Consider the following 27,756-nt stretch of genomic DNA (forward strand, 5'->3'; position numbering starts at 1 on the left):
CACCTCTTTTCTATCCCCGTTTACCCCGGTTCCTCCGCTCTGTCTTGTGCCATGGGGTTCTGCTTTCCTTGATAATTAGACATTTCCACTGTTCGTCAAAACAATTAGGCTCCAAAGCATTCCTTGAAAGTTTTGAATTGAATCAACGTGCCATTTGCCATTGATCTCCGATGTCAGTATTTTCCCATGCATAAGGCAATGAAGAACGAGAGCCAGGTGGGTGACGTGGAGACACCATTCAGTCACAAGCAATGCCGCTGCCTCGTCTGCCGCCGGCGGCTGCAGCAGTGCCACCAGAAACCCTAACAGGAGAGGGAGTGTTTCAAGTTAGGAGGATTACAGCACAGAGAATTCTAATAATGCCAAACCAAACTCACTGGAAATGCCTTTTTTTGGTCAGAAATTGTAGAAACGGAGAAATTAACACTCGGAAGGACTGCAAACCATCCCAGTGTGAAACTCCATGTGCACCTGCCCAGGGATAGCTACTCCACTGGGACGGATGTTTCTACCACGCCAGGAAGTGCTCCTGGGGACAGACCATCAACGGATGGAGTGTCTCCATCAGAGGGGCCGCAGCAAGGCTGATGACAAGTGATTTTTTACACATTGCTTTATCAGAGCGAACAGAGAATCTGTTTCTAAGTTTTGGTCATTTTCCTTTCACATGGTGTCATGGCTGAACCCCAGCAGGCAACTAAGAAACGTTTGCAGGGCAGGCCAAAGCACTTGCACCAGCGCTGAACGCTTTAAGTGCAAAGCAAGTGTTCTGTGATCTATTTGCATTTGAAATCCGGTGGTGTATCTTTCTACTCTGGGCAGCTACAGCTGTGTAATGGTAAACTGCAATTCCAGTTCTTATATAGGTAATTATAACTATATATATAAAAAATATGAAGTAATAGATGGCTTGACAGTACTTTTTTTGGTTTAACAGTTCTGAAGCATTCTTGAGAGGCATCTTGGACAACGAAGAAAGAAATTTTCAAACTAAAGAGGAACCTTTAGTTCCCACTAAAGTGGGAACCTTTGCAAAGTGTCAGGCTCCAAAGTATTTAGATCAGAATGGTCTTGTCAAAACCAGTAAAACTAACTCACTTCTTTTAAGTCAGAGGTTGTTCAGGGTTAAAGTCCCAATGCAAAGAATGAAAAAAACAGTATTTTTGAAACATGTTCATAAAGTAAAAATAAATAGCTTAATGTTAGAGTTCTAAAAGCAAAATTTAATAAATTAATATATGCATGCCAGATAAAAATACAAAATTACAATTGAAATAGCAATAATAATAAAGGAACACTGCTCAGCATTGCAGATTTCACTGCAACCACCATAAACATCATGGAGAATTACTTAAAGTAACATTTAAAGTACACATTTTGTTTCTGTTAAAAACAAATTACTATATGATGAAAAAACTGAAAGAAACCCAAGAAGAAATCAGCCCCAAAAGTGGCAGAGAATGATATGAAATGTCAATAAACTGCCAGAGGCCCCATTTCACATAAGTCGGTCTTCTTTTTAGTATCAGAAACCAATTACATAGAACATAAAAGCAAATTCACAACAGGTTTACACGGAGAAACATGCTGAATTACAATCACAAACTATCCAGAACAAAGATGCTGCACCAGTTCAGTTGTTTTCTTCATGGAATGAGTCTCACCAGAACAGGGAGAACAGGGAGCAAATCATGCAATAGCTTTAGGCTTTTTGTTTTTTGTTTTAACATGATAAACACCCAGGATTACTAGTACTGGAAAGTATGTGTTAACCTTTTTCAACATCAGCTGAATGGCACTACAGAAACGACAAAGAGTTCCTTCATTTTTATCCTGAATACATCGAAAGCTCTAGCAAATATGGAATTCAGCGACAAGAGCCATTAAATGACTTTAAAATATTCCTTCATCCATAGAACACTGTTGCTTCCTTTTTTATTACAAAACCCCCAAAATATTCAAAATAAAATGTCTTCATTTTTTATAAGCATCTCCACCACAAGTCTCTGATAACGAATGTCATTCAATGCAGCCATCGCATCCAGTTCTGGCGCTCTCATAAGTGTTGGTCCAAAAACTATGCCCAGATTCTCTGCACTCATCAGATTTTCCTTTTCATGGAGCGTTACTCTGTAAAAGAAGGACAGCGTTTTTCACATTCCTGCAGTGCCAAACTATGCCTGCATGCGCTTGAAAACCAGGGAAACTGGACAGAAATGTTTGCCTCTCCCCAAAGCCTAGGAGAGGCTGCTGTTTCCAGCAGGATACATTCGGAGGCGTTGGGTGAAACACTCAGAGGTTAGCGAGTACAAATGCTGTGCAGGTCTACAGTGAGTCAGATGTCTCTGTCCTCCTACCATGCACACAGACCGTGTTTACTTGCAGAAGGGGTTGGTACTCCGTGGCGAGGGAGGGTGCTGAGGGGTGAATTCAGACAAATCGTTAACAGTTTTGCTTTCGCTCTTTACAGCAGCACCATTCGGAGGCTGTTCCTATGGGGAGCAGACTGTGTTGGTCATTACGTTAGCAGTTCTATGGTCACTAGAGATGTGCTACTGTGCCCACCCAGGTGGGATTCTGCCCAGGTTTTTCTGGTGGGATGGCTCCACGTGGTCACACTGCTCCTCTCATGTATAGGACAGCAATGGGCGTGAAGCACATCACGTGTGAACTCCCTACAGGCTAACCGTGCTAAGCTGGATGCCTCATTCCTCTTCAAGACAAATCACGTCCTGTCGCGTGTAGTAAAAAAAAGCGAGCCATCACTTTGGGGCGGCTTTGAAACTGCCAGGGTCTCACTGTAACCTCCTTTGCACGGCAGTCTGAGCAGGTCATTAAACCTGTGCTCTGACAGGCCCACTTCCACCCTTCCCTCTTCTGGGGTCCTTAGCAGCTGCCAAAGAGCCGAGCCCCCGGCTCAGGGAAGCCTCCCGCTGCCTGGTTCCCATCCGCAGAGGAGGAGGAGGTGGGGAGGCCACGTTCTGCTGCGCCACAGGAATCCGACCTGTTCAAAGCTGTGTGCTGAGGCCCTGCGGCGGGGCAGGTTTGCGGGCCACCGCCAGAAATGCAGTTTGCCCCAGAACTGTACCTACAGGAGAGGCCACCTCTGCTGGGGCTATTGCAGAAACACGGCTGCTCGGCAAACGCCAGAAGGGTCACTGCTGCCCAACCACGGTGGTCTCCGGGGTCATGGGATGGTATTTCTTAATGTGGGCTCAGAGGCATCTTGTGCTCTCCTGCGCTGCTCTGCCTCAGCACGGAGAACGTAGGGTCCCGCATGGGGGGGCGGGAGGAGGACAGCCTGCCTGGGGTGTCCTGACACTCAGTGTGCCCATCGCTGCTGCCCACTGCGACGGATGCAGTAGACACAACACGTGCCTCGAAGCCTAAGCTTCTGCCTTGGTTTATCCTGGTGAATTGCCTCGCTCAAGGAAACAAATTTAGATTATGCAAATGTTTTGATACATACTATGGTTTAAAGAATCCATAAGGATTCTCAGAAATAATAACTAAAAGTCCAGGGACAGCAACTGAAAGCATCTGGCTAAATTGTTTATCTTTTCAACACTGTGGCATCTTGCGTTGCATGAAGAAATCCTCTGGTATATAAAAAATTTTCAAGATTTTTCTTCTTTTTTTTCCCTTCTGCCTTAATTTTTATTTTGAAACAAGTCAGACTGACGTTTCCAAGCTGCTGTGTCTTCAGTTTGTTATTATTCCAGACAAAGGAGCTGTGTCTGATTACCTGAATTCAGCAGCAAGACAACAGCCTGTCGAGCACCACAGCTCTTTTTAGCAAAGGTATTAAAAGGAAGTTTAAAAATGAGTGAATTTTGTCACCCTTCTACCTTTTTATTCACCTACACCAGAAATACAATGTGCAAAAGCAACTTGCTACCTAGAGCAGCAACAGCTACTCTTGAACAGGGTAAGAAAAAATTAACTTCACACTCCACAAGCAGTAAGGTGTGGTTTTTTTGTTCACAAGTCTCTCATCCCTGTGTCTGTTCTAAAACATCCATTAGAAATGTCATTGAAATAAATGGACAGATCAGGCAGAAACTCTGTAGCTGAATTTTGCCTGAGGCACTCAGCAGAGTCGACATATTTCTACTGGTAGAACTATAAAAGGAAAATAAAAATAAAGGAGCTTAAAATAAAGTCTTTTTCTAAGGAAAGGGAATGATTCTTATATATTGACAGTAAGTTCATGTTACTTGAGAAACTAAAATGGATACCCCGACAAGCCACATTGATTTTTTCCCTACTTTCCTGAAAGAAATAGAACCTGTGCCGTTGTACTGGATATTCATATGTCAGTCCCTAAAAATTTTTCAGCCTACTGACCAACTTCAGTCATATCTGGGGGATAAGGAGAAACCTCAGACAGAGTTTGTGCTCCTACCTTTTTGAGAAGGTGGCAGGTGGAATGAGGGGCTCCATACTGATGAGGAATGACTGGCAGACCTCACCAGACATGTGGCCGGAGGGCCAACTAACACTGTGCCTAATCGGCATCAGCTCAAGCCTAGCATGTGTTGTCTTTTTTAGGGTGGCAGGGATGACCAGGTTAGACAAAACTTAGCAGAAAATGACACCAATCTATAGCCATTAAGCTGTATTAGTTCCTTGCCCAGGGAGTGACTTATGACTCCTAGGGGTAGTAAAGGCTTTTTTTACCATAAATATTCACTGTAACCTTAAATGTAGTGCAAATTTGATCGGCAAGTGACTTTTGTGCTTCAAAACTGTGGTTTTTTGACTTATGTCCTTCAAATACTTTGTGCGTGCTTTAAGTGGGATAAAAACCAGCGTTTGGGTATTCTCTGTTGTACAGACTATCATTCCCTGCTGCAGTCCATCTCCACGATTTGGTGGGCCTCGCCCAGACTTTTCCGAAGGTCCTAACATGGTGTTTGCTAAAAATGAGTTTGGCTTAGAGTTCTCTCCAGCTAGTCCACCTACCTCTTCAGATGTGCCATGAGATACCGTAATGTTTCACAGTGTGCAGGTGGCAGCAGTTTCAGCGCCTCATGGAGAATTTCCAGCTGTTCATCCGGATCGGTGGTTTCTGAAACACAGTTCAGCTGTCACCACATGCACAGCCAGAATTCACGCACAGAAGGACAAGAACGGTGCCCTGCAGAGGGGATAGGGTCTCACAGCTCTGCTGGATTACTGATTTCCAGAAGCTACCCAAGCCTCCTAGTGGAAGATTTGCTTGTTCAAAGAGGTGCTCAGTCAGGGTGTGATTGGTTTTGGACAAAGAAAACTCCCCAAAGCAAAGAGCAATCCACCAAAAGATTCCCTGCAGCCTACTAAAATAAATTCCCCCGGCAATCCTTGCTGACTGCACTAGTTTTGCACAAATAATCTACAGGTGCAACACTGGGACAGCAGAAGGTACTGGGAACTTTGCCATCAGAGCCTTTGGCTGTGTCCATACTACTTGGAAAGAGCCTTCTCCAGAGGAGCGGTAAGCCCAGCATCCGGCCCTTGTTTTCTACCCACGGCTACCTCACACCTTTCCAGGTGTGGCTGGTGTGACTGCTACATTGCAGACATGCTTCAGGATGCTTGGGAGAGATGTTCCAGCTGGGCTTACTACCGCGCTTGCAGACTCACTGTCTGCGAGGCCAGCCTTGAAGGTGGCCTTAGGAAGGGCGCTTATCCGCTTGTAAAAACACTCAAAATGGACAGCTCTAGAAACAAATGACTTATCTTATTTCTGAACATTTTCATAAATCACCTTCCTTCTGGCAACACAAAACCAACAGTCTTTAAATGTCACTGTCAAGTACTAGGGATTCATGCAAGACATAAGAAGCAATGTAATCCATAATGCGTGATGAAAAGGAAGCATTCCTGGTGACAAAGACAAAGAAAAATGTTACCATGATCACGTACTATCACGTGGTCGTGTCGTAATGTGCAGTGCATATTTACTCCTGCAATCCTTACTAAATAGGGCATGCAGGGTAAGAGCTGATGGGGCAGCTATTAAATCACTAGGCCAGTACTGCACCAAAAGGAGAAGAAAAGGATGAGAATGAAAACTAGGAGGAAAATGCGTTATACTTACTTGCAGACTCTATAAACTTTGGGTAGGCATCATACGTGATGAGTGGAATTGGCAAATCCCTGAAGTACAGTTTAAGTGCACCAGTGATAATATTGATATCTTCATACATATTCACAGAAATATCAGCTTTTTCCCCATCTGTGTGGACAAGACACTGACATTAAAGCCTTGGAAATGTAAACAGCATCAAAAAGAAAAACAGTAGCTTGCTTAAGCAAACATTAGTAAAAGGACACAACTACAGATTTTGGCTTTTATAAGCAAAACTGAGCTACTGGGCTGTGAAGTTCATCGTTTCAGGGTGAAAAACTCAAGCATTTTCTAAAGAAACCTATCCTTTCTTTGTTTCAAATGATTACAAAAAATGCAGGGGTTTTTTTTGGAAAAAACCTGCCTGCCTGATCTATCTTGTAGAAATGTGTGGAAGTTTAGCTATTTCTGAACACACTGCATTGCCAAACAACACATCTGTCAGCACTGAATGAGAAACCAGGGGAGTCTGGGAAAAAAAGTAAAAGGAGGTAAACCAACTTAGTCCACAGCCTCCTCATTTTATAGGAGAAACATGTGTTCACCATTTAGCTACAGCACACTACCTACTCCTGACTGCAGTGGACACAGATCCAGAACTTGGCTTCTCCTGCACATCCCCGCCCTGCTAACGCTGCAGAGGAGACAGATGTTGTCTGAATAGGCCCAGTCTTCCGGAAAAACAGGAGAGAGTTTCCAGCATGGATTTTGGCCTTCATTCCTACTGGGATAGTGGGACTGCAGCTGGAAAGCCTTTAATTTTCCCACTGCCTTTTCTCAGAGAGAAGAGTTTGTTCTCACTGACCTTCTTTTAGACTATAATAATTCAAACTTTGTCTGCACTATTGTATTCATCTTATTATTTCGGAGCTTTCATCCAGAAAGATGGATTTAAGTTGCACAGCCCTCTTAAGGCACTTTACCACTTGCCCTCTATCCCTCCCCCACCCCCCTGAGCGTAGTTCTACTTGCAAACTAGGGCAGTAGTTCAGAAAGCTTTGTCCTTTCCTATGCACATCATTACTGAAGCACAGATACTGATGGAAGGAGAAAAGTAGATTTTGGTAATAAAGGCCAAAGTGAAGCTGGTAACGCTTTTCTGATGGGGAGACTCCCTTCTGCTAGCACAGCCACCGGACTCCTTCAGCCCACTGATGCAGTGGAGCATGAGACAGACAGGGGCTGGGCAGAAAAATCATGTATATTTAACGCATCAGCACAAAGTTCCAGCATGCAGGAAAGACTGTACCTCTGTCAAATGCCATTTTGACATCTTCGATAAGATCACTAAATCCTGAGACTCTGTATAGTCCTTCGGAATTAAGACCTGCAATGAACATTTTAACAAGATTAAAATTAGTCTTAATTTTACGGTTTCCTTCCACCCAGTTCTTCCCTTGCCAGGTTCTTCATTTAAGGCAGAAAAAGCAGGCATGTTTTAAAAGCCTTATCAGGCTTTTCTTTCAGAATGAAAGCTTATCCTGGCCTTTTAACCCTGACCCTTGCATTAGCCACCTTGTTATATCAGCACTAAATTATGTTTGTACAAATGATTTCAGAGCTGAAGAAACATATTAAACCAATTACGACCGAATTAAAAATAACCGAGCTTAGCATACTTGATACTCAGTCATTATTTCAGAATGAAAACAAATACCCTAATTCTAGAAAAGGATACTTGGTGTGGGCTAGGGGAACTAGCAAGAGGAAACTCATCAATACTAACTGCCTTTTTTAGCACATTCACTTAATTTTTTAATAAAAATATTACTGGAAAGATAGGTGCCAATATATAACTATAAAGCAGTAATTGTCCATTAAGCAATTTCTAGCAGAATCTATAAAAATTACAAATGGGTATGAACCATGAAATAACGCGAAGTATGATATTAGCTGTGCAGGGTAATTGGCAGTCATAAAATATCTTGTGCAAATCTGTTTTGAGCAACCATACATTCAGCAGAAACCCAGATGACCCAGATCAATCTAAACGGATTATCAGTAAAGCAATGAAAGTCCATTAACTATGCCTTACCTCGAGATTCAATTTCCCTAATGCACATGTCTACTACCATTGGTCTCTTAGTGAAGTGTGCTTTCACTAGCGTTGTAAGGTCACAGCTGTACACTTTTTTGACATGCTTCAGGTCTGGCTTGCAGTCATTTGGGACCATCTTGGAACACTGCTTGTGCACATTTAAACCACAATCTGAGAGAAAAATGAAAAGACGATTAGGCTGGCGTTTGGTGAAAAAGTGTATCCTGAGGTCAGTACTGCAGAGTACGTATGGCTCCTGCAGGATCTGACCTGATCTCGCAACTGCTACTTCTGTTGAGACCTCTTAACCAGCAAATGCACGAGGTAGGGACAGACCTGAAGTAAGACAGATTTTCTACCCAAGACATTTCTTCTATCCTAGAAGATTTAACATAAAGTGACAAACTTCCCATATGTTTTTTCGAATCAGGATCTAAGGGTCATTTATGTTCCCCACCATTATTACGTATGTTGCTAACACGATCTAAACTTTCTTCCCAAGTCGCTGCGGATTTCCCAGCACTTACAGTTTTAATGTGGTGCTGGACTGTGGCACTTAGACACCTCCTGGGGGAGGTGAAGGAAGGGACTGGGGCTCAGAAGGCTACAACCCCTCTGCAGCACACGTTGGTCAGGCAGCCCCAAGGTCTGAACCACTTCAGGGACCCCTACGCTCTTGCCAGGGGTGGCAGCCCATGCATAGTCCCGCTAGTGACAGGGCCCGTTCCCCAGCTTGGAGGGGAGCCGAAACGCAGACGCAAGGGTCACCAAGCTGGTTGGTGGTTTCTTGCTACTGAGCAGTTTGCTAAGTCACAGCGGCTGCAATTCCGATGCCGTTTCACGGAGTGTGTCTGAAACAAAGTGTTGGCAGGCATCAAAACAATTCTGTTTACTTTAAAAATTACTTAGGGAAAATTTGTTGTGTTTTTTTTTTTAAACATAACAAACAACTCCACAGCTTTATTGTAAACATACTGAGAATGAGATTTAGTTTAAGTGAAACTTGATTGAAATCAGGTTACAGAAATGCTTGTTCTGCCCAAAGCCATTCAAAAACATAATACTCAGGGTTTGTGGAAAAAAAAATCTTGGAAACCACCACCAATTATACAGTGAAAATGGGAAGAGCAACACATTCCCCTTTAAGCTAAGCACACACTGCTTAGCTTAAAGTTAGTCAACACTAGCAGGCAGCCTCCTGCACTGCCCAGGGCCCAGGGCAGCCCCCAATAACTCCATTTTCACTGCCATTCCTCATGTTTTGCAACAGAGACTGACAGGTGCTTGCAAAGAAACACCAACGAGCAAGAAAGGCAGCACTTCGCAGTCAGGGCGTTTGCCATGCTCTGACATGCACTCGGTGTACACCAAGACTCCAGTTCTGCATTTCTCTACATTGTTGCGTTGCCATACGGAGTCCCCTGGATTTCTGCAGAATTAAGGGATGTAGGCGCTTGAAGGATCAATGCCATGACGAAAATCTGTACTTTCCTCTCCCACTGCAGTACTGAGTATCTGTCTATGTAGATTCCCTTGGTATTTTATTCCTGCTGATTTTGCCAATACTGGTATTTTCATTAATGCTCCGCAGATTATTTGACTTTGTTCTTTCCAAAACAGTAAACCCCAGAATTCATTGCTAAGTTTAATTTCCACTAAGTCAGCTGCAGCCTGCTGCTAAAAGCACTTTGTTTACTTAACAGGCCTGTAAAGCAACTAGCTTTGTCACTTAAGATCCTCTGTAAAACATCCAATCTCTGGTTGCAATTAAAGTTCGGCATGTCACCTTCAATCAGGCAAAACTCGCACAGATCCCGATCCAGATGAAATGGCTGATTAAAATTCTCTTTAGCTATTTCTGTGCAGGAGCAACTCCTTTCCTTTTGAGGAGCAGTTAACATGCAGAACAGGGAGCTGTGAATGCTGAATTTCCCATCCGGTTGCAATTTTGTGTTGTGAACCCCACCTCGGGCAAAGCCATGCAATGCGACACCCAGCCGCCTGCAAACAAGCGGTATTGCCAGGGGTACTGTGGGTGCCCACCCTGGTCAGCCTCGGTCGCTTGCTTTGACCCACAGCCCTCTCCTGGTGTCGCCCCAGAAGCTGCTCGTCAGAGCCGGCTGTGCCAGAGCCCCAGGCGGTGTCAGCCTCAACCGCTGTCCCTCCAGCGGGGAGAGGTTCAGTTGGGTCACTCGGTCTCCTTCAGCGTTTGCTCAGTTGCCTCATTTGTGACAGAAAGGAAATAGTAACAGCCAAAGCACTTGCCTTCCTCTGACTGTTTATTTAAATCCCACATTTAATCAAGTGTCCTAAGACCCCTAGTTGGAAGGTGCATGACCACACAACCTCTTCACGCACGGCACCTACCCTACACGTGGTCCTGGGGTGCGGAATGAAGAAACTCTGAGCAGAGCAGCCAGGGCAGGCAAGGGGTGCTCCACCTACACTTCAAATATCTATCACCAGCGCTACATTTTGTCTGAACTTTGAGAAATCCGGTCCCTCCCTGCTTTAAATAGGGAACCCAGATTCATTACAAACATGTGACCTGAATCCCTTAGTGTCTCAGCGCTTCAGCTGCAACATGGGAAGGTGAAGCTGTTCTTGCCTCCTCTGGGTCTTGTAGAAACAAATTCATGAAATGTTTGTGGAAATACAGAGGAGAAATTACTCCTCTTCGGTGTAAGGTTTGAATACTGTGCTATTAATAAGACCAATGGCTACACTTTTAACAAGAAGACAAAATACTGAATAGGTGCTATTATGCAAGTACTATCACTTCTGCTTTCAGAATAAGGATGAAGTTGTGGAGTAAAAACAGTAATTAGAGGCAACATCTTAATGCACACACAGAAGGGAAGCAAATTAAGACCACATAGGAAATCTTAATTCTTGATCTCCTTTATTTCGAAACCCTAACTTTGCAATAGTATTTACAAATGCAAATATAATTATTATACATAGAATTCCTACAATTGCCACAAGAAGCACCTACTCCAACATGTGTGAAACAGTCTAGTACGTCTGTCAAAAATGATGTCTACAAGACTGGAATGGCAGCGTCTCGCTCATGAGGACTCACTAGTGATTTTGTGAGTGCAAGTTAGCTCCTTCACACAGATAGCAATACAGCTTGGAGTTATGTTTCTGGGAATCCAAGGATAATTAAGACCAACATATATAAAAAAATAGGAAAAACGTGCTTCCAAGTATTTTATACTTGACTTAAAACCATTATCGCATTCACTGAGATCATCCTAATTACATACAAGAAAGTTTCAATTCATTAAAATATCTAACTTGCAGAGATGTTTTCAATGTGAAAACCTTGCTTCTGAAAATAATTGTGTTATTACTAATGCCATAGATTCAAATGGGCTTTGGATCTGACCCCATTAATACCAGAATAATAATTACAAATGCAAAAGTAAATTTTCCTCCTCTCTCGTTTGTTCTTCCTTTGCATTTAATTAGACTTTATGCACCAGCCCACTGCTTAAGGGCTTACAAACACTCCTGAGAAACCCAGAAATATTTCAGATACTTAATGCTTAGAAAATGCATGAGCACTAAGTTCAATATTATTGGGCTGTGTGGTATCCTCCTAACAATCAAGGCTCTTTACCTCTTAAGTAAGCATAGGAGAGCACCTCACTTTAGCAATTCTGCATCAATACATACTTCTAGAAGATTTCAGTGAATTTGCAACAGAAAAATTGGGGTTTTTTTCCAATAAAGAAGCTGAAACTCACCAGCGCCATGCTTCCTACCAGGTGGGCCCCTCTCCTGACCTAACAATACTTTGTGAAAGGCAGCACAGACATGTCTCAGTCACCAGTCTCTGCTTCAGTTGATAACCAGAGCCACGCATGGATGAAGGATGACTATCTGTCTTGCTAACTCCAACAAGGTAAAAGGCACAGAGGCAGGAGGCCAGCCCTCTTCTCCATTGAGCATTGGGAATGTGCCAACCTTCTACTCTATAGTCAGCTTACGTGTCAGTACTAAAAGACAGGAATCATGCTGCAAATTGCATATGACTAAATAAAAATGCCCTCTGTTCTCATTAAAGATGCTTCATGAAAGCTTCAAACCCCATTATTTTAGAATCAACTAGGAAGGAACAAGAAAGCAGAGTCCTGAATCTCTCTGCATGCTGCCACGTGGTGAAGCTTTAGGACTGCTTGCCTTATTCACACACGAGCTTCATGATTTGGCTTGGTTTGTTACGACCAAGAGGATTCATTTGATTTCAAATTTAGGGTCTATTTACTTTTGGTTATATCAAAATAAATCCAGAATAGCTAAGTTGGCGTTAGCAGCTTTACTCCGGATCTAAAATAACCAGGAGCCTTATCCATTTCTTACAGAAGTTCATCAGAGCTTATTTGCTGGCTGGCTATACAAATTGGAGAGGAGCTAAAGAAAAATCCCCTTAAAGCATTGTATCTGCTGATAAATCCTATAATAATACAGGACAGATTTAGAAGATGCAGTCATGAACCCCTGCAGGTCAACAGGAAAACTTCTGCTGACTTCAGTTAATCAGAATTTCACCTTATACAGAGGTGATTTGTCAGGACTAGAATTCTAAGTCAAACATACTATTCCTTTTTACAGTGCTATCAAACTGTGGGCACCTTTCAAATATACCAAATGTGACCAAAAAAAATGCATTCATAAATTCAAGAGTTTATAGGAAGTTTGGAAATTTAGGGGGAGAAAAAAAAAAAGAGTGATTTTAGATGACAGGTTTAAAAGTCTGTGATAAGCTGCCCTGTCTTTAATAGCATATTGATCTAGGAGTTTAGGTGGGCTGTGACATTACTTCTATGAGACGTATTAAATTTAAAACCAGCTTGACAATACTTTCCTATGATACCTAGAAAAAGGTTTGATAGTATTTCAGAAACAGCTAATACTGATTTTAGTCCACTGGGCTGAAGAACAAATAACGTGTTCGTATTAATGCATGAACAGAGGCAAAAGATATATGTACATTAATACCGCCCCATGAGCGCACATTACAAATATTTGCAGAGACTAAAATATACTTAGCTGTCGCTTTTTGTTATACTGCTGATTTGATTTTAGTCAGTTTTAGATTTCCTTTGGTTTATGATTTACTGGCTAACATGGCTGCTGATCACGCTCCATAGGAATGATACCGTATGCTACATACATCACTCTAATTATATTTTTGAATTATCCCAAAGAAAATTTATGCATTTTGTCACTCTAAGGAGCAGCTTTAAGAGCCAAAAGGTAGATTTACATTATCTGCAAGAAGTTCTGAAAGACTCTTGAGAGGTTTATGGTAAGTGTGGGAGGGTGTGAAGCGCGGAGCTGGGGTGCTGGGCACTGTGCGTTGTCTTGGGCAGGTCCACTGCGGTACCTGCCAGATGGGATAACACCGCCGCCTTCGGTAAGCTGGCATACGAAGATGACAGGTTCTGCACAAGCACAAAGTATTGGCGTCATTACTTTTGCAAGGGTGAAAAGGTTAGAAAGGAATTTGCTCTCATAAATCAATCATGAGCCAGTAGCTTTCCTTTAATAATTTAATGCTCTTTTCTGTAGCAGAGAAAGCAATGTTTTCTATTCCCTCAGATGCAGTGTGTGCCAACAAGCACGTGAACGTAGCAAACCCACCGGGCCCGCGTGCTGCACTTTGTGCTTCCAAGCACAAGGCAGTGGGGTGCTATGAAGGTCTGCCCTCTTCCTCAGCAGAAGCTGTTCCAGCTTGGGTGGCAACACTGGAGCTGCTATGCTGCCTTACGTACATGCCATTTGTTAATGTGCAATGCACATCTGGAACCAACCTTGGTCCCGCCAGAGTCTTACGCCACTTTATTAAGCAGCGCCACGGCAAAAATCACTTCCGAACATGTGCGTATGCTCCCCCAAACATGCTATCATCCATACTACTATATCATGCGCTATGGGGTACATTTTTCTTTAGGAAGGTATTCCTAGAGGGCAGCTAGTTACTTGGTAACAAAATTACCTAATACTACACAAAAATCAGGGCTTATGAAATAAAAAGAAAAAAGCTCATCCAACAAGCCAATCCCCCCTTATCCCAAATCAAAAGAACGCATATGTCTGTGCCTCCAAAAACTGGTTGGAAAACACGTGTGAAACGTTCTTTCAGCAGAACATGTTTGGTGGCGATGTTTTGATTTTATGGAAGTTTTGAAAGATCACAGATCGTTTGTTCAAAAACTTCCCTGGCTTCCTGCCACGACACCTGCCTACCTCCTTGACAGCTCCCCTGATGGGCCGCTGGCTTGCTCAAGGCTTCCAGGTCTGTGTGGGCTTGGAGATAAAGCCGCTTTTAGGACTTACAGTTTCAAGAATATATAGCTCCAGAATAGCTTCCCCATGGGAACGGCTCTGAAGCAAGGCTCCGCTGCCTGATTAGCATTCCAAAATTTTGGAGCTCATTCCTCGCAGGAACACCACCAGATCCTGAGCTGGTGGAACAGCCTGTCAGGCAGCCTGCATCTCCTCCAACAGCATCACCACCTGCCTGAAGTGGGCAGGGACTGTTCTCCAAACGGTCCCCTTCCCGCAGCCCTGACCTCTGTGGCTTTGCTTTGCTCTTGTTCCCTTTTTGGGCACACTGTTAGTGGCCTACATGATCAGGGAAACCAGCAGAATCTGGGTACGCATCTCAGAAGAGCTTGGATGTGTTTTTAAGGTGCAGGTTTGGGCAGAATGAGAGCTTATCATGACCGAGGCATGCAAAATACCTTAAGAGTGGGCACCACAATGAGCACACCTTGCCTTCCCCTTTGCTGAGTTACTGTCACAAGAGCATCAGTCATTCTTCCAGGTACTAAAAGCACGAGCATTGTGCCTACACAACTAATGCCTGAGGATGGGCAGGCTCCTTTGTGGTCTCCTTCATCCTTACACACCAGTGGAACTACACAGGGCTGTCCAACACAAGCGATTTAATAGCAAGGCAAAACAAAACAGCAAAGGAAATAACGCAGTTGTATGTTTTTCACTTGCTGGAGAAGGAAACAGATGAAATGGGGAAATACAATACTTAAGCAGTAATTCAAGATACAATCCTGCTTTGAGACTGTACTTTAACTTTTCTGAAAATGAACTTCTGGCGCTTACTGTGGTCAGGGCTGGCAGCAATATTGCTTGGGCTTAGCCAGTGGCAGCTAGTTGCCCACACACTGATAGTTCAGCTGCAAGTTTATTTCTATCAGTTCTTCAGAGAAAAGTTACCTACGCCGAGGGAAAAGATAAGCAAATGCTACATGGGTGGCAGGCTGAGATAGTTCAGACAAATCTATCACAGCAGCAGAAATGCTGCTCCACGTACAGCCTCAGAGGGTGGTGCTGCCTGGTGTTAAAAGGAGCAGCCCAAAACACTATCAACAGCATCTAGTGAAATACAGTAAAAAAATTATCTTTCCTTTAAGATAAGCTAATTAATGATCTAAAACCAGCCTGTTCCAAAAAATCTTCTGATTAAATCACATAGTCATTAAGAACAACAAGCAAAAAGGTACAGAGGAAGGAGCAGATTATACAGTAACTTGAACAGTGCTGACGGGCTGGGGAAGGGGACAGGACACACGCAGCAGCTTGACAAGTCTACTAGTCTGCTTATCTACAAGTCTACTCAGACAGTGCTCTAACAGCATCATTAATGCCATGCTCCAGTCTCTGATAACACACACTATTCTCCATTAATGCTACTGGGTGTTGCATGTTTGTATCATTCATAAAATGAACTCCCTGGTGCTTACCTGCAAGTTTTATTTGGTTATTGTTATAGTTTCTTTCCTGAACACATTCTGGGCAATGGGATGAGCCCTGTGAGCACAGGGGAGCCTTACATAGGAGGAATGTAATTAAGAATATTTTTTTTTAAGTTCATGCATTGCATTTTGAGCTGGGGTAAACTCCTATGTCTTCATTAGCTTCTGCTGAGTTTCAATGTTTACACAAGCTGGTGGCATTATAATTTCAAACACTTCTTCAGTAATTTCTACTTATGGCAAAAGCCTGCAGGAAAGCATGCTGGAGATGGAGCATGCCATCAGAAAAGGCAAATTCTTTGCATACAGATGAGTCTTCATCTCACAAAAATTTTAAGGGCATGTGGCTAGGATGCAAAAATTGGAAGCACGACCCTCTGAGGCACTAGGGTAGATGTCTATTATAAGGATTCACACTAAGGAAGCAAATCTGTCTTTAAAGAAGTTGATGAAATAAAGATCACATTTCAGAGAATAGAATTTAAGAAAAAATAAATTATTCCTGTCTTGCTCTGGATATACCACCAGCAGAAGTCAGACTAAGTCTACCAATTCATTTTCTACAGGATCCAAATCCTGGACATTGCCCTAGGTCTTAATATTGAACGACATGTTTGGTGGCTTGCATTAATCTTACGTCAACCAATAACCACGGTTCAGGTGGCAAACATGGTGCCTACATTTACCTCCCATCTTTATGGAAGGGAAAAGACGTACTGCTCCTTCTTTGTCTACCATAAAACCTGAACAAGGATAAGCTAGGGAGAACCCATCTTCCAGGGGTTAATCATACATGAGTGTACCTGACAAGAGACTGAACACACTCAAGGCTGTATTTTGGTGGAGGGGGACACATTCAGTCATGCTGGACTGCACCAAAGCATGAGTCAAGGCAGTTCAAGTTGCTAAGGCACCCTCGCTGTTGCTATGGCACGTGTACTGTTACGAATGTTTGGTTCTGGTTTATTATTTTTCAAAGGATTGGCTTGTTTGTGTAACAAAAACTAATCTATCAGCCATTAGAAATAAGCTCCACTTTTTCCTCCCACTCCTCCTCCTCTTTTCTGAAATGGATGACATTTGTCTTTGTTGTCCAGTCTTGGACCGTCCCACACTTCTCTTCTTGCATATTTTTGTGCTTCTGCAGAGTAGAAGATTTAAAATGGTTGAGAGTAGCCCATACAGTAATCCATTTGTATTTGTTAAAGTTGAACACTTCTGTACAGCAAATAGAGTCCTCTTGAGATGTGCAACTGTTGGCTATAAAAAGCAAATGCTTTAAAAAGTATAAAATTACATGTGATCAGTGCAGTTTTGCTCATAGGTATTTTCAATAAAATGATTATACAGACCACAAAACAGATTTTGTGGATTTCCCTGGAGTGGCATTGAACCCCATTTGAATGCAAGTGGGCTGCCTCCTGCTAAAAGCTGTAATTTTTTTGAAGTACAAACCTACTCTGAAAAGCAATGGCCTCATGTGGCTCCTTGTTTACTGTGCCTCATTGTTTTCATATTAAAATGGCTCAGTTCAGAAGCAAAATGATCACTTTAAAGAAAAAACAAACAAAAACCACTAAGACACCCCCCCACACACTGTATCTGTGCACCTCTGACTTGCCTCCAATACGCCTAGGTCTGGCCAGCTTCTGGCTCTGATGGCTTGTACAGCCTCAGCTGACAGGAGCAGGTAGACACTGCTGCAGGTGAGGCACAGAAAGAAACCAAGAAGCTCAACTGTTTGGATGAAACAACACAGGACTAAAACAAATCAAAAAATCCAGCCAAATGAACCCTCACCAAACAAACAACATTCAAAGCCCACAACGCAGGCTAAGCCACGCTGATGAGCCAGCCCTCCTCCACTGATTTGCAAAAAGACAACACAAAACCCAAAGCAAAAAGTCCTACAGTGAATAGCTGTTTCTTACCTAGTTCCCATTTTTATTCTTGCCGATGTCCTAGACATCCCTCCAGCACAGCAGCTCCAGCTCACCTGCTGCCTGAAGACATGAACCCTTAGCTGGTCCGCACAAGGCAGACTGGGGAACGGCTGAGCCATGTCCACCTCCGTGGGGCTCTGCCTGGAGTCCCTCTCCTCTACCCAGCCACTGATTTCTATGAAATTTATGAGAATAAAATCATCCAGGAAGCCACTAGTTCTCTGTCAGCTGGCACTGAGGTTGGCTGGCGGCTAATGCTAGCCTTGCGGTGAGAGGAGGACAAGCAAGGTGGGTCACCTGCAACCCATGCCCTTGGAAAGCTGGACTCTCCTGCTCCTCAGCCCCAAGCAAGCCATGCAGGACACATTGCGGCAGTGAGACCTGCCAGGCTGAGGAAGCACCGCTCGGCAGCCTCGCCACCGCACGGCTCCTCACCGGCTCCTCCTTGCACCCCAGCTGACAACGCTGCACGATGGCAGCTCGCCTGGTTCTGCCCAACAACCCTGAGTGTGGCCCGAGAAGCCTCAGCTTCCCCCTGCCCCAGCCCCTCGCTGATGCTTCGGCAAGTGCAGTCATACAACACGGGATTTTGAACTATAAATAAGATCATCAAAATTACTGGAAGCTACCGACACTGATATGAAACCTTACACAAAATAGAAAGCTCTAATTATAGTTTCTGAACCTATGAAGTCATCTAATACACATATGTTCCTCTACACTGCAAGGAAGAAAAAAAGAAGACACGCAGTACTTATTACCGTCCCCATAAGGAGGAAAGAAAACCAGACTTTGGAAGTTTTTGTAAACTCGTAATTTAGAAAAATCTGCATAAAACCAGAAAATCAGATCTACTTTAGTTACAACAAAAAAAACAAAAAAAAGCCATACAAAATCATAAGCATTTTGGGTTTAATTCTAAAAGCAATATTATCTGTTCATTCCACAGTGCCATGCAGCATTGCGAGCCTTCATACTGTTCATTTTTATTGATTTTCTGGATCAAAGCTACTTAACATAAATCTGAAAATACTTGGTATTTCTCCTAAATGCCAAAACTGAGGAATCTACTTCACTCAAGGAAGGAAGATGGCACACTTACTGGCTTATGTGTCATCAAAAAATGAATAATCAGAAAATAATTCAAGAACAAAATCAGGCTTCCTCTTTCTCTTCTAGCACTGTACACCCTGTGCAAAATCAACAGCAGTAAAAAGTACTAACAATCTTCATTCCTTCGCGAAGGGTATGGCTGCAACTCTAAATACTTAGTAGGGTGAAAATACTGAGAAAGAAAATGCCATTTTTACACAATCATTACTTAAAACAGAGCTACACTCTGCACTCTATCCAGGATGTATTAGAAAGTCTATTGATAATGACAGAATATTGCATTCAAATAATTATGGGGGAAGGACTTTAAAATATTTCAATCACATTTGGCTATATGTTATTTTAAATTTTACATTATTTTGCAGTTCTGTGATAAAAAGCCCCCTGTGATAAAAAGCCCCCTTATTTGCTTGAGACAAGATTTCAGAAAGCTTTAGACAGAGCAGATTTTCTTAAATTAGCTTGAAAATTCAGTTTCCAGGGCAACATATGCAGGTCTTCATGCATCAACATTTCTTTGCACCATTTTTATAAATGTGGTTGCCTGCTAAAATGTCACAAAATACTTTTTCAATCCAGTAAACTATTTTGATCACTTTGATCCTTTTTGCCTTTGAAAAAAGCTGACTGTCCTTTTTTTTCAGAAGGATCATATCAATAAAACTGTCAAATTGTTTTACTTCAGAGAGGCTTTATCCCAGAAATGCCTGCAGTGACACCCATGCGTGTAATACATTTCTACCAGCACCTGAATGTTTATGTAACATTTCCGTATGCATCCCTTATTCATCATCCCTTTTCCTACTTTCTTTCAAGTTTGCAAGTAGGGGACATGACTTAGGGTCTATGGCACACAGGGAGACTGCTGGCTTATGTGTAAAATTAACCTGAATGCCTGTTTCACAGCAGCAGTGTGAAATTTGCTCATCGCCCACCTTGCACATTGAGACCCTTAGTGAGTTTCTCACACCTACCAATACGTACAAGTGTTATAAAAGAAACAAAGCTAATAACACATCTATCGATTTCTCCTCCATTCTGAAAGAGGGAAAAAAATAAATCTCTTAATTATCACCTCCCCTCAGGAAGCGCCTTAGAGGTGCCGTGCGCCACTGCAGTGATGTTAGGGAAACGGGTACCTGAAACCATCGGCAGTAGAGTGGATATGTTTCCTTCTTCGATTTTAACTCGGGTCAGATCAGACCCTCGCCACGTGGCAGTACGGCGGAGCAGGCAGCACATTAAATAGTTACAACATCAGGGCTGTCTTAGGAAAAGAAGACTGAGCGACTGTTACCTGCACATTTTACTCCCTGAGCGATGAGGCCCCACATAAAGTTGGCGCAGTACTCACACCAGTGCGGGCCCCTGAACGTGTGCACCTGGAAGACAGTAGCAGAAAGGAAAATTACAGAAAATGACCCAACTACTTCACAGACATCAATATCAATGTGTCTAAACAAGGCAGAATTCCTCTTCTTCGAAGGCACCACACGCAGTTGTTGCAAGCTTCCCTTTATTACGGCGGGAAAGGAAGAAAGAAATGTAAGAAATATTTAACTGCCAAGACTCTTGCAGACCTATGGCAAATGGGAGCTCTCCATCCTGAGCCATCCGGAGCAGCAGAACTGGGTCCTGGGGGGTCTGTTCCCAGACCACGCAGGGCAGAGGAGCAATGGCAGGTCGCAGCCCGTCTCCCGCCTCTTGGCATCCCTCTATCCGAGGACGATTTTAGCCATGAGGCAAGGCTTTTGCAGTGACCGTGCAAGGGTTCACCTCCCAATTGAAAATGTCTTCTGCTTTGCCCTCCCCTCCGTAAGGTACTGTGTGAAATGGGCTTCAAGATTTCACCTCGGGCGGAGGGAGTCCTGATAGGCAAAAATACCAGTGCTACACAGAAATACTGCAAACGCACTTAGGGGCTTTCCAGTTTAGAGTAACTCTAAAAGGAAATTATTCTCTTCAGACTAATGCTACATACTGAAAATCCAAATGAATCCAGTAAATGGAAACAAGAATCCACTGAACCAGGAAAAAATTCAAAGCTAAGTAAGAAAAAAACCAATGCTGCTTTCAGTCCCGGCTCACACGCTTGTTACAAATCCTGCAGCCACCATTAGCTGCTTCTGATTTTTTTCTGATAAAGTTCCTGCTGTAAGAAACCACAGGATTCTTTGCAGAGAAAATCATTACTTCCTTAGCCAGCATAAAAGGCTTCGAGCCTCTATTTAGAATAGACAGGCTGACAAAAAAAATCAGTAACCGCTGATGATAAAGGAATGGAATTTGCAGTGAAATGTAGTAAAAACGCTTTAGGCTTAAGTCACTCGGTTCTCCAGAGTTACTGAGCGGGTACCAAAGCAGGCAGTAGCCTCACGCACGTGCACTGCCCGGTCGGATCAGCATGGTGCAGAAGAGAGGAGCTGGTTGAAACGCTCGTGCCCGACATCCGCACAGGGCTCTGGTTATAAATAGCAAAACGTGAAGTGGCCTGACCGAGGTGGCGAGCATCCCCTGCGCCGCTGATTGAACTGGCAGCTGGATCCTGGGTGACGCTTACCTCCAACGAGGGACAAGCCAGAGCAGCACCCGGCAATTCAGACCACGTTTCAGTTTTGGCCATGGGAAGGTCTGCAGCCTCCTGGGCGCTTGCTGCCCACGAAGCAGCGGTAAGGTAGACTGCTGTATTAGTCTGGAAAGTTACTCTTGAATTCACCAAATAAATCACATGCGTGTCTGTGCTAAGCTAGGCTTATAATCGTCTCTAGCCCTACGCTGCTGAGCATTTCTGGAGGAAGTGTAATGGTGCAAAGCATCATGTTCTCCCAGCACTGGCGCAGGCTGCCTCCCCCCAGCCACGCTAGCTGCCGTCTGCACCCGCTCCCGCCCACCTTCGGAAGGTGAGATGTGCTCCACCGTCCCCCTTCTCCCTACAGCTCCAGCTGACTTCTACAAAGCAAACGATGACAAGACTGTCAGCAGCTGTAATCTCCGCTTTCTTTTTTCCTCTCGTCACAAAGAGATTTTTTCGCACCTTCCTCTCCGTTACCCACCTGCACTAACCACATCCTCTTGGCTTTCTTCCTCAGCCTTGTGGTTTTTTCCAGGTCTTTGGCAGCTTTCCCTTCCTAGAATAAGCACATTCTAATATTCTCAAGCAAAATGCTGTGCTTTAATGCCTGCAGGACTAACAGAACTTTTTTTTTTTTTTGGGGGGGGGGGGAGGGGGAAGAGCTTCATTTCAGTCACCATCTTTTTTTTTCAGTCAAAGGAACATTCCCCCCAAAATACTTATTTAAAATATTTGTCAAAATTTCTGTTGAGGAAAATTGAGGAAAAAAACCACAAAAAGACAGTTCAAAAGTTTGAGCAAAAAATAATCTTTTTTCAGAATCCTTTTCAGTTTTATAAGAGAATTCTTTTTTTTTTTTTAGTATTTCTGATTGTAAAGGAGGGGGAATTTTGTCCTGTTCCTTGAAATGCTGACATTTTAACTTCTTTCTTTAGGCAGAACAAGAACAAATTCTGACACATTAATATTTCTTGCTAAATAAAAGGAACAATGCTATCCTGTGCTTCTGTGCTTGCTGACTTCAATTAATCAAATTCACTGAACATGCCATTTGCTGAAGCGTTTCTAATGCTTTCCCCAGATTGTGGAGTCCTATCCCGGCCTCTCCAGGGCTGTCTCCAGTGCTGATACTCACCAAACCTCAGGTGCCCAATCTCTAACTGGCTGTTGTTTTAGTGGTAAACATCCCTCTTTCTTGGCATCTTGCTCCCCACCATGGTCTGCATGTTTCCACCTCCTCCTGACTCTCCCTAGGAACTCTTCTGCAGAGTCTACCACACCTCAAATCTGCCACTCCAACCTTTTGCCTCCCTTCATTTTTATTTTTATTTTAGTATTATGATTTTTTTTTTATGAGCTCAGTTTCTCTTATGTTTCTAATAACAATTATCCATCTAGATACAAAAAAAATTACCTTTCTACTACAGCCAGTTCCCTGACATTATCCTGGCTCTCAGCTCACCCCTCAGAGAAGTTTACATGACTCATCAACTTAAAAATGACAAGGACAAAACAGACTTTCCTCTTCCCTACCAACACTGCATGTATTAGTCACCTTTCACAAGATCAAGACTGATTTTGCCCTTCAGGACCATTGTCTCAGCATCAGTAGCACTCTTCTCTTATCTCATGCACCCAGGCTTCATCCAAATACTGAAATGCTTTTCCACATCATCAATTAAGAAATTAACTTCTCTGTTAGAAGATTTATCCAGAGCCCACTCAGCTTTACACTGCCGATCCAAATTACTCTTTCTTGGCCATTATTCTGATTGCAAACTCAAAAAAAATGAAAAGCTGAGGGTAGGTTTTTCTATATTCCATAATGCTCTACCTTGCTTCGTCCTTTATCTGACATGCAATAGGGAGGTTCTCTGGCAATATCAATTAAGAGGTCCAAAGGCCACAATGTCCTTACGTCCCTGATGCACACAACCTCGCAGGATCAGTTCTGAAGACTCTTTTGGGGCTTCTAAGCGGTGCTGTCCTTTCCCAGAGCTCAGTCGTGCCAGAGTGTTAATCTTCCCTCTACCATGAAGCGGAACTGGACGTCTAACCCTGTGCTGGTCTGAATACACACCATCTCTGGAAATTAAATCAGACATAGTAAGTGATGCCAGAAAATAGTGAAAAATTGGTCTTCTGAGGTCAGAACAGCCTCTAATCCTGTTTCATCCTGTAGAGTGGGACCTGGCAGCATGCTAAAAAGAAACACGTTTGCATCCCTTTGCTAGTTCAAGAGCCAGCACCTGCAAACAATACTGCATTTATTATACGACACTGCTTAATATAGCATTCTGATTTTTATGTTTAATTCCCCATTCTAAAAATCTGCCAAGCAACTTGCTTGTTTTCAAAACTAAAACATGCTTTCCAGAAAAATTTCTGAAAACACACCCAGCAGAATCCCAGAGATCCTGACTTAAATTACAAGGGGTTTCTTTCCCCTTATAAAAAGAGCATCTGCCATATGCAGATTTTACTGTCTTATAAAATGTGAAAGAGCAGGATTGCCAACTGTGGCTTTATATCTCCCAACCCTTCCATTCTCACTCCCGCCCCAGAAATCTTTTTCTCTCTCTTTCCATACGGCTTCAACTGCGAGTGGTTTTTTAAGAATGTCGAAAATGGGTGAGCGAGAGAGCAAGATAAACTGGTTTTAATCTTAATCTCTAAAATTCCGGGGGAAATATTCAATTTAAAAGAGAAATCTAGATAGCTTTAAAGGAAAATACCTGCTTCAAAAACTAGATAAAATCCTATTACTAAGCTGTCCTGCAAGTCTGAGGTAAGAGAAGAGCCTCACGTTGGGCTTACACCTAGGCATTTCTATTTTGAACTCTCCTGCAACATCAGCAAGGTATAATAAACATTTGACTACTGTGATCTTACGTAGGAGGACAGTTTTTTGTTTAGGCTTGAAAGACATTTTCTTACACACAGGGAAAAATAGCTTAACTCCTGTGATTAATAAGTGTTATAGAATTTCATTTATTTTTGTTTTGCATTTAATCAAAATATTTATTACAAAAAGAGACAAAGTTTTAAGAGAACCAAATAAAAAAAGATCCGGTGGCTCTGACAACAGATTATACCACAAGCTGTGAACTCCTCAAGCAGACCTCCCACCACTATTTCTCAAGCTCTGTAAAGGTCACTGCTGAAGTTAGTTACCCATGTATCTCGTAACTCCACTTATTTTTTACGCTTTTGGTTTTTGCTAGGCAGTTGTTCAGCTAGCCTTGATTGCTATCTGAAAACCAAGAATGAGCCAGCAGATAATTAGTATTTGTAACTGGGAGACTTACATTATATCACTTGTCAAGGCAGGGAGGAAAAGAATGAGGAAACATCAAAGTGCTGTGCAAACATGATGTGAAAGAACACGATGGATCAGCAGAGCTTTAGCAAAGCCACTTCTGGCAAGGAAGCAAAGCTGGATCTGACGAACTATGGATATGCACAATCAACACCAAACACAGAAAAAAAAAATCTTTGTGACAGTGTACAAAGAAGCCTTCCCTGTTGAGAGGCTGCTGCCATGGTCTTCCTGAACTCCCTGAGCTCCATCAGGACTACTGCTCCATACAGAGCAGCGTAGCTTCTTCCATGGCCCTCCATGCTGAACTGCTGGTGAGAATAATGGGTTTTGGAAAATCCAGGCACTACCATCTGTGTTGGGATGAAATACATCAATTTGAAAAAGGATCAGAAAAACCACTGCTGATCTACCTTCTCGGGCTACCAAAGTGCTATGCTCTGGGTAGAAACCTGGTTGGTGCTCAGGGAGGAGACCAAGCTGACCGGGGACTAAATAAATGGCACACATCCAGCATCTGTATCGCGTGGTGCTGCAAAGGTACAGTTCTGTTGGCTATACTGTCTTTCAAACAAATTCCCAAGGATGACGGCACACTGCTGATGAAAGCTGTCAGCTCAGTGGTCCTAGCTGATTTGCAATTCCATCAACTGAATTCTGCCTGTTGGGACTCTACCAAGCTTTTAATTGGATATGGGAGACATCGTAAGTCTCAATTAAAATGATGAGCTCAGCTTGTGTTATTAATGTCTGTCTTCCCTGTCACAGCTGATTTTATCAGGCACTGAGCGTACCCATGCTGGCACCCATCAGGCATGCCCGTTTCATCCATCCCTGGTCCAGGCAGGTTGCCTGGATGTGAAGGGTACAGAAGAGGTATCAGTGAGAAAGTCAATCAACTCAACTATCAGTTTGGGCAACGCTTGAATTTAATCATTGCATATATTACAATGATTAGATAGTGCCTCTAAAACAAGGGTCTCAAGCACTCCCAATATTCCAGTACATGATACTCCTCCTGTGAGACAAATATTGCTGCTGGTGAGTAATCTGAGAAGCGAAACGACTGCCATGACAACCCACAAGGCAGAGCCACATCTGCAAGGTAATTGCTTTCATGCAAAGGTGTGACAGAAATGACAGTAACTGAGAACATTGGAACATACCTTCTCCAAAACGAGAGCTGACTTTGCCCAGACCAGCCGGGGAGTTAACACGGGGAGCCCGTCTGGGACCACCCCAGTGACTTTGTCCAGCAGCTCTTGAGAGGAGGGATGCTGGCTGAACGCTGCATGGTTCAGAGCGTGGAGTATAAATAGCATCGTTATTGCCAGTGGGTACACTGACACGAATGTTGAGTGGGCAAACCTTCCTCCAGGTCCTCACCCACTCGGAGCCAGAAGCACTGTCATGTCTTGTTTACTTTCTGGTTTGCGCTGATCATGTCAGCAGAGATGGGAACAACTAGAAATTGAGGTTAGGTTGTGCTCTACGAGACCCAAAGCAAAAAACTGGAGAATAGCAGGCTGTTGGCATTTTTTTTTGCTTGTAAATTCAATGAAAATGGCCACCTTTCTTTCAGGATGGAATAGCAGATTTTCTTTAAATTGATATCTAGAAACTGGAACATTTTCCATTTTATTCTAGGCCCATCCTTAGAATGATGTAAATATAATATATGTAATGATGTAAATAGACTATAAAACCCTGAGAAATTCCTAAAGAAACACTTTTGCAATGGTGCTAAGGCTAATTTGGAGGAAGAGCTGTTGATGATGAGAGAGCATGACATGCGCTACGTGCTCCTTGTGGCAAACTCCCAGTCTTCCCCAGCAGAGAGCTTCCTAGCTTCACCACAGACATGAGCTGGTCCATTCTTGGGGCTGTCCCCATGGAAGACATAGAGGATCCACATCTGGAGACTGAAAAAAAAAACCTACTGGTGTGGTGGGAAGGCATTACAGTTTCAATAAATTAAGGATTTAGAAAAAAGGCTTTTTTTTTTTTTTAAACTGTAGCAAAGCTTGAATTCAGGGACTAGCGCTGAGAAACCAGAAAGGGTTAAATAACATTGTGCTATTTGGAATCTGCTTTGGAAATGCCTGGGCTTTTCCAAAAAAAGTAAAAGTAACATTAAATAAATACCTTAGGAGACTAAAATCCATCAATTCCTAAAAGCTTTTCTGGCCTGACCTGTCTTACAATACACTGTAAGTTTCAGAAGCAACAACATAGAGCTGATGAGGTCTTCTCAGATGTTTTGTGGAAGTTTTTCTCCAATTTTGTTCTCCAGATATTCTCCCTGCCTTTGAACATTTTTTCCCCTCAAGTACTAGGAGTCCAAAAGAAACATCAAATTTCCTGAGGTTTTCTTATCTGTGAGAACATGCAGAGACTCTCCCTGGGGACTGTGCTAGAGGCACCCAGCTCACTTTCTGAATATTCATTTGAGTGCAGTGACTCACTTAAAGATGTTTTGAAAATAGGTTCAGTGCCAGGTCTGTACCTAATAAAAAAATCAGCATCCTCTTTTCAGCAGAGCTAGACCAATTTACCCCAAATCGGCATCTGCCCCAGTTTTCAAAAGATCAGAAATAGAAACGAGTTCATGTTAGAAGTCACAGAAACATGGCTCTGCTTAATATAGTAAGAGTTTGTTATAGTTTCTGGTCTTTTCGCAGCATTTCTTCTGCACTTTCCATCTCCCCATTTCCCAGTGTTTAGACACGGCTTTGCTGAGCAGCTCTTGTTAGAGTAATAAGATTTGGCATGGAAGCAATTTGCTATGACTTTTTACACTAGCAAAGCACCTAATACAGATGCAATTACACCAGTAAAATCTGGGCCAGGGACAGGTTAGCTTATTTGTTTC

General features: G+C 43.0%; 1 protein-coding gene across 5 annotated transcripts in view; it reads right to left on the reverse strand.

The window, feature by feature from the left end:
* Positions 1 to 1,471: 1,471 nt before the first annotated feature.
* CHN1 (chimerin 1) overlaps positions 1,472 to 27,756 on the reverse strand; it is a 104,169-nt gene continuing 77,884 nt past the window's right edge. The window contains exons 8-13 of one of the 5 annotated variants that reach the window (XM_059820084.1): positions 20,291 to 20,375; positions 8,148 to 8,321; positions 7,362 to 7,439; positions 6,083 to 6,220; positions 4,966 to 5,071; positions 1,472 to 2,130 (exon numbers count right to left, since the gene is read on the reverse strand). In XM_059820084.1, the coding sequence (XP_059676067.1) occupies positions 1,959 to 2,130; positions 4,966 to 5,071; positions 6,083 to 6,220; positions 7,362 to 7,439; positions 8,148 to 8,321; positions 20,291 to 20,375 (753 nt within the window). In that variant the 3' untranslated portion in view covers positions 1,472 to 1,958. The remainder of the gene's footprint in view (positions 2,131 to 4,965; positions 5,072 to 6,082; positions 6,221 to 7,361; positions 7,440 to 8,147; positions 8,322 to 20,290; positions 20,376 to 27,756) is intronic. The other 4 variants (XM_009820274.2, XM_059820085.1, XM_059820087.1 and 1 more) reach the window with 4 other exon arrangements.

The sequence above is a fragment of the Gavia stellata genome, chromosome 8 (assembly GCF_030936135.1).
Source record: "Gavia stellata isolate bGavSte3 chromosome 8, bGavSte3.hap2, whole genome shotgun sequence".
Taxonomy (NCBI): domain Eukaryota; kingdom Metazoa; phylum Chordata; class Aves; order Gaviiformes; family Gaviidae; genus Gavia; species Gavia stellata.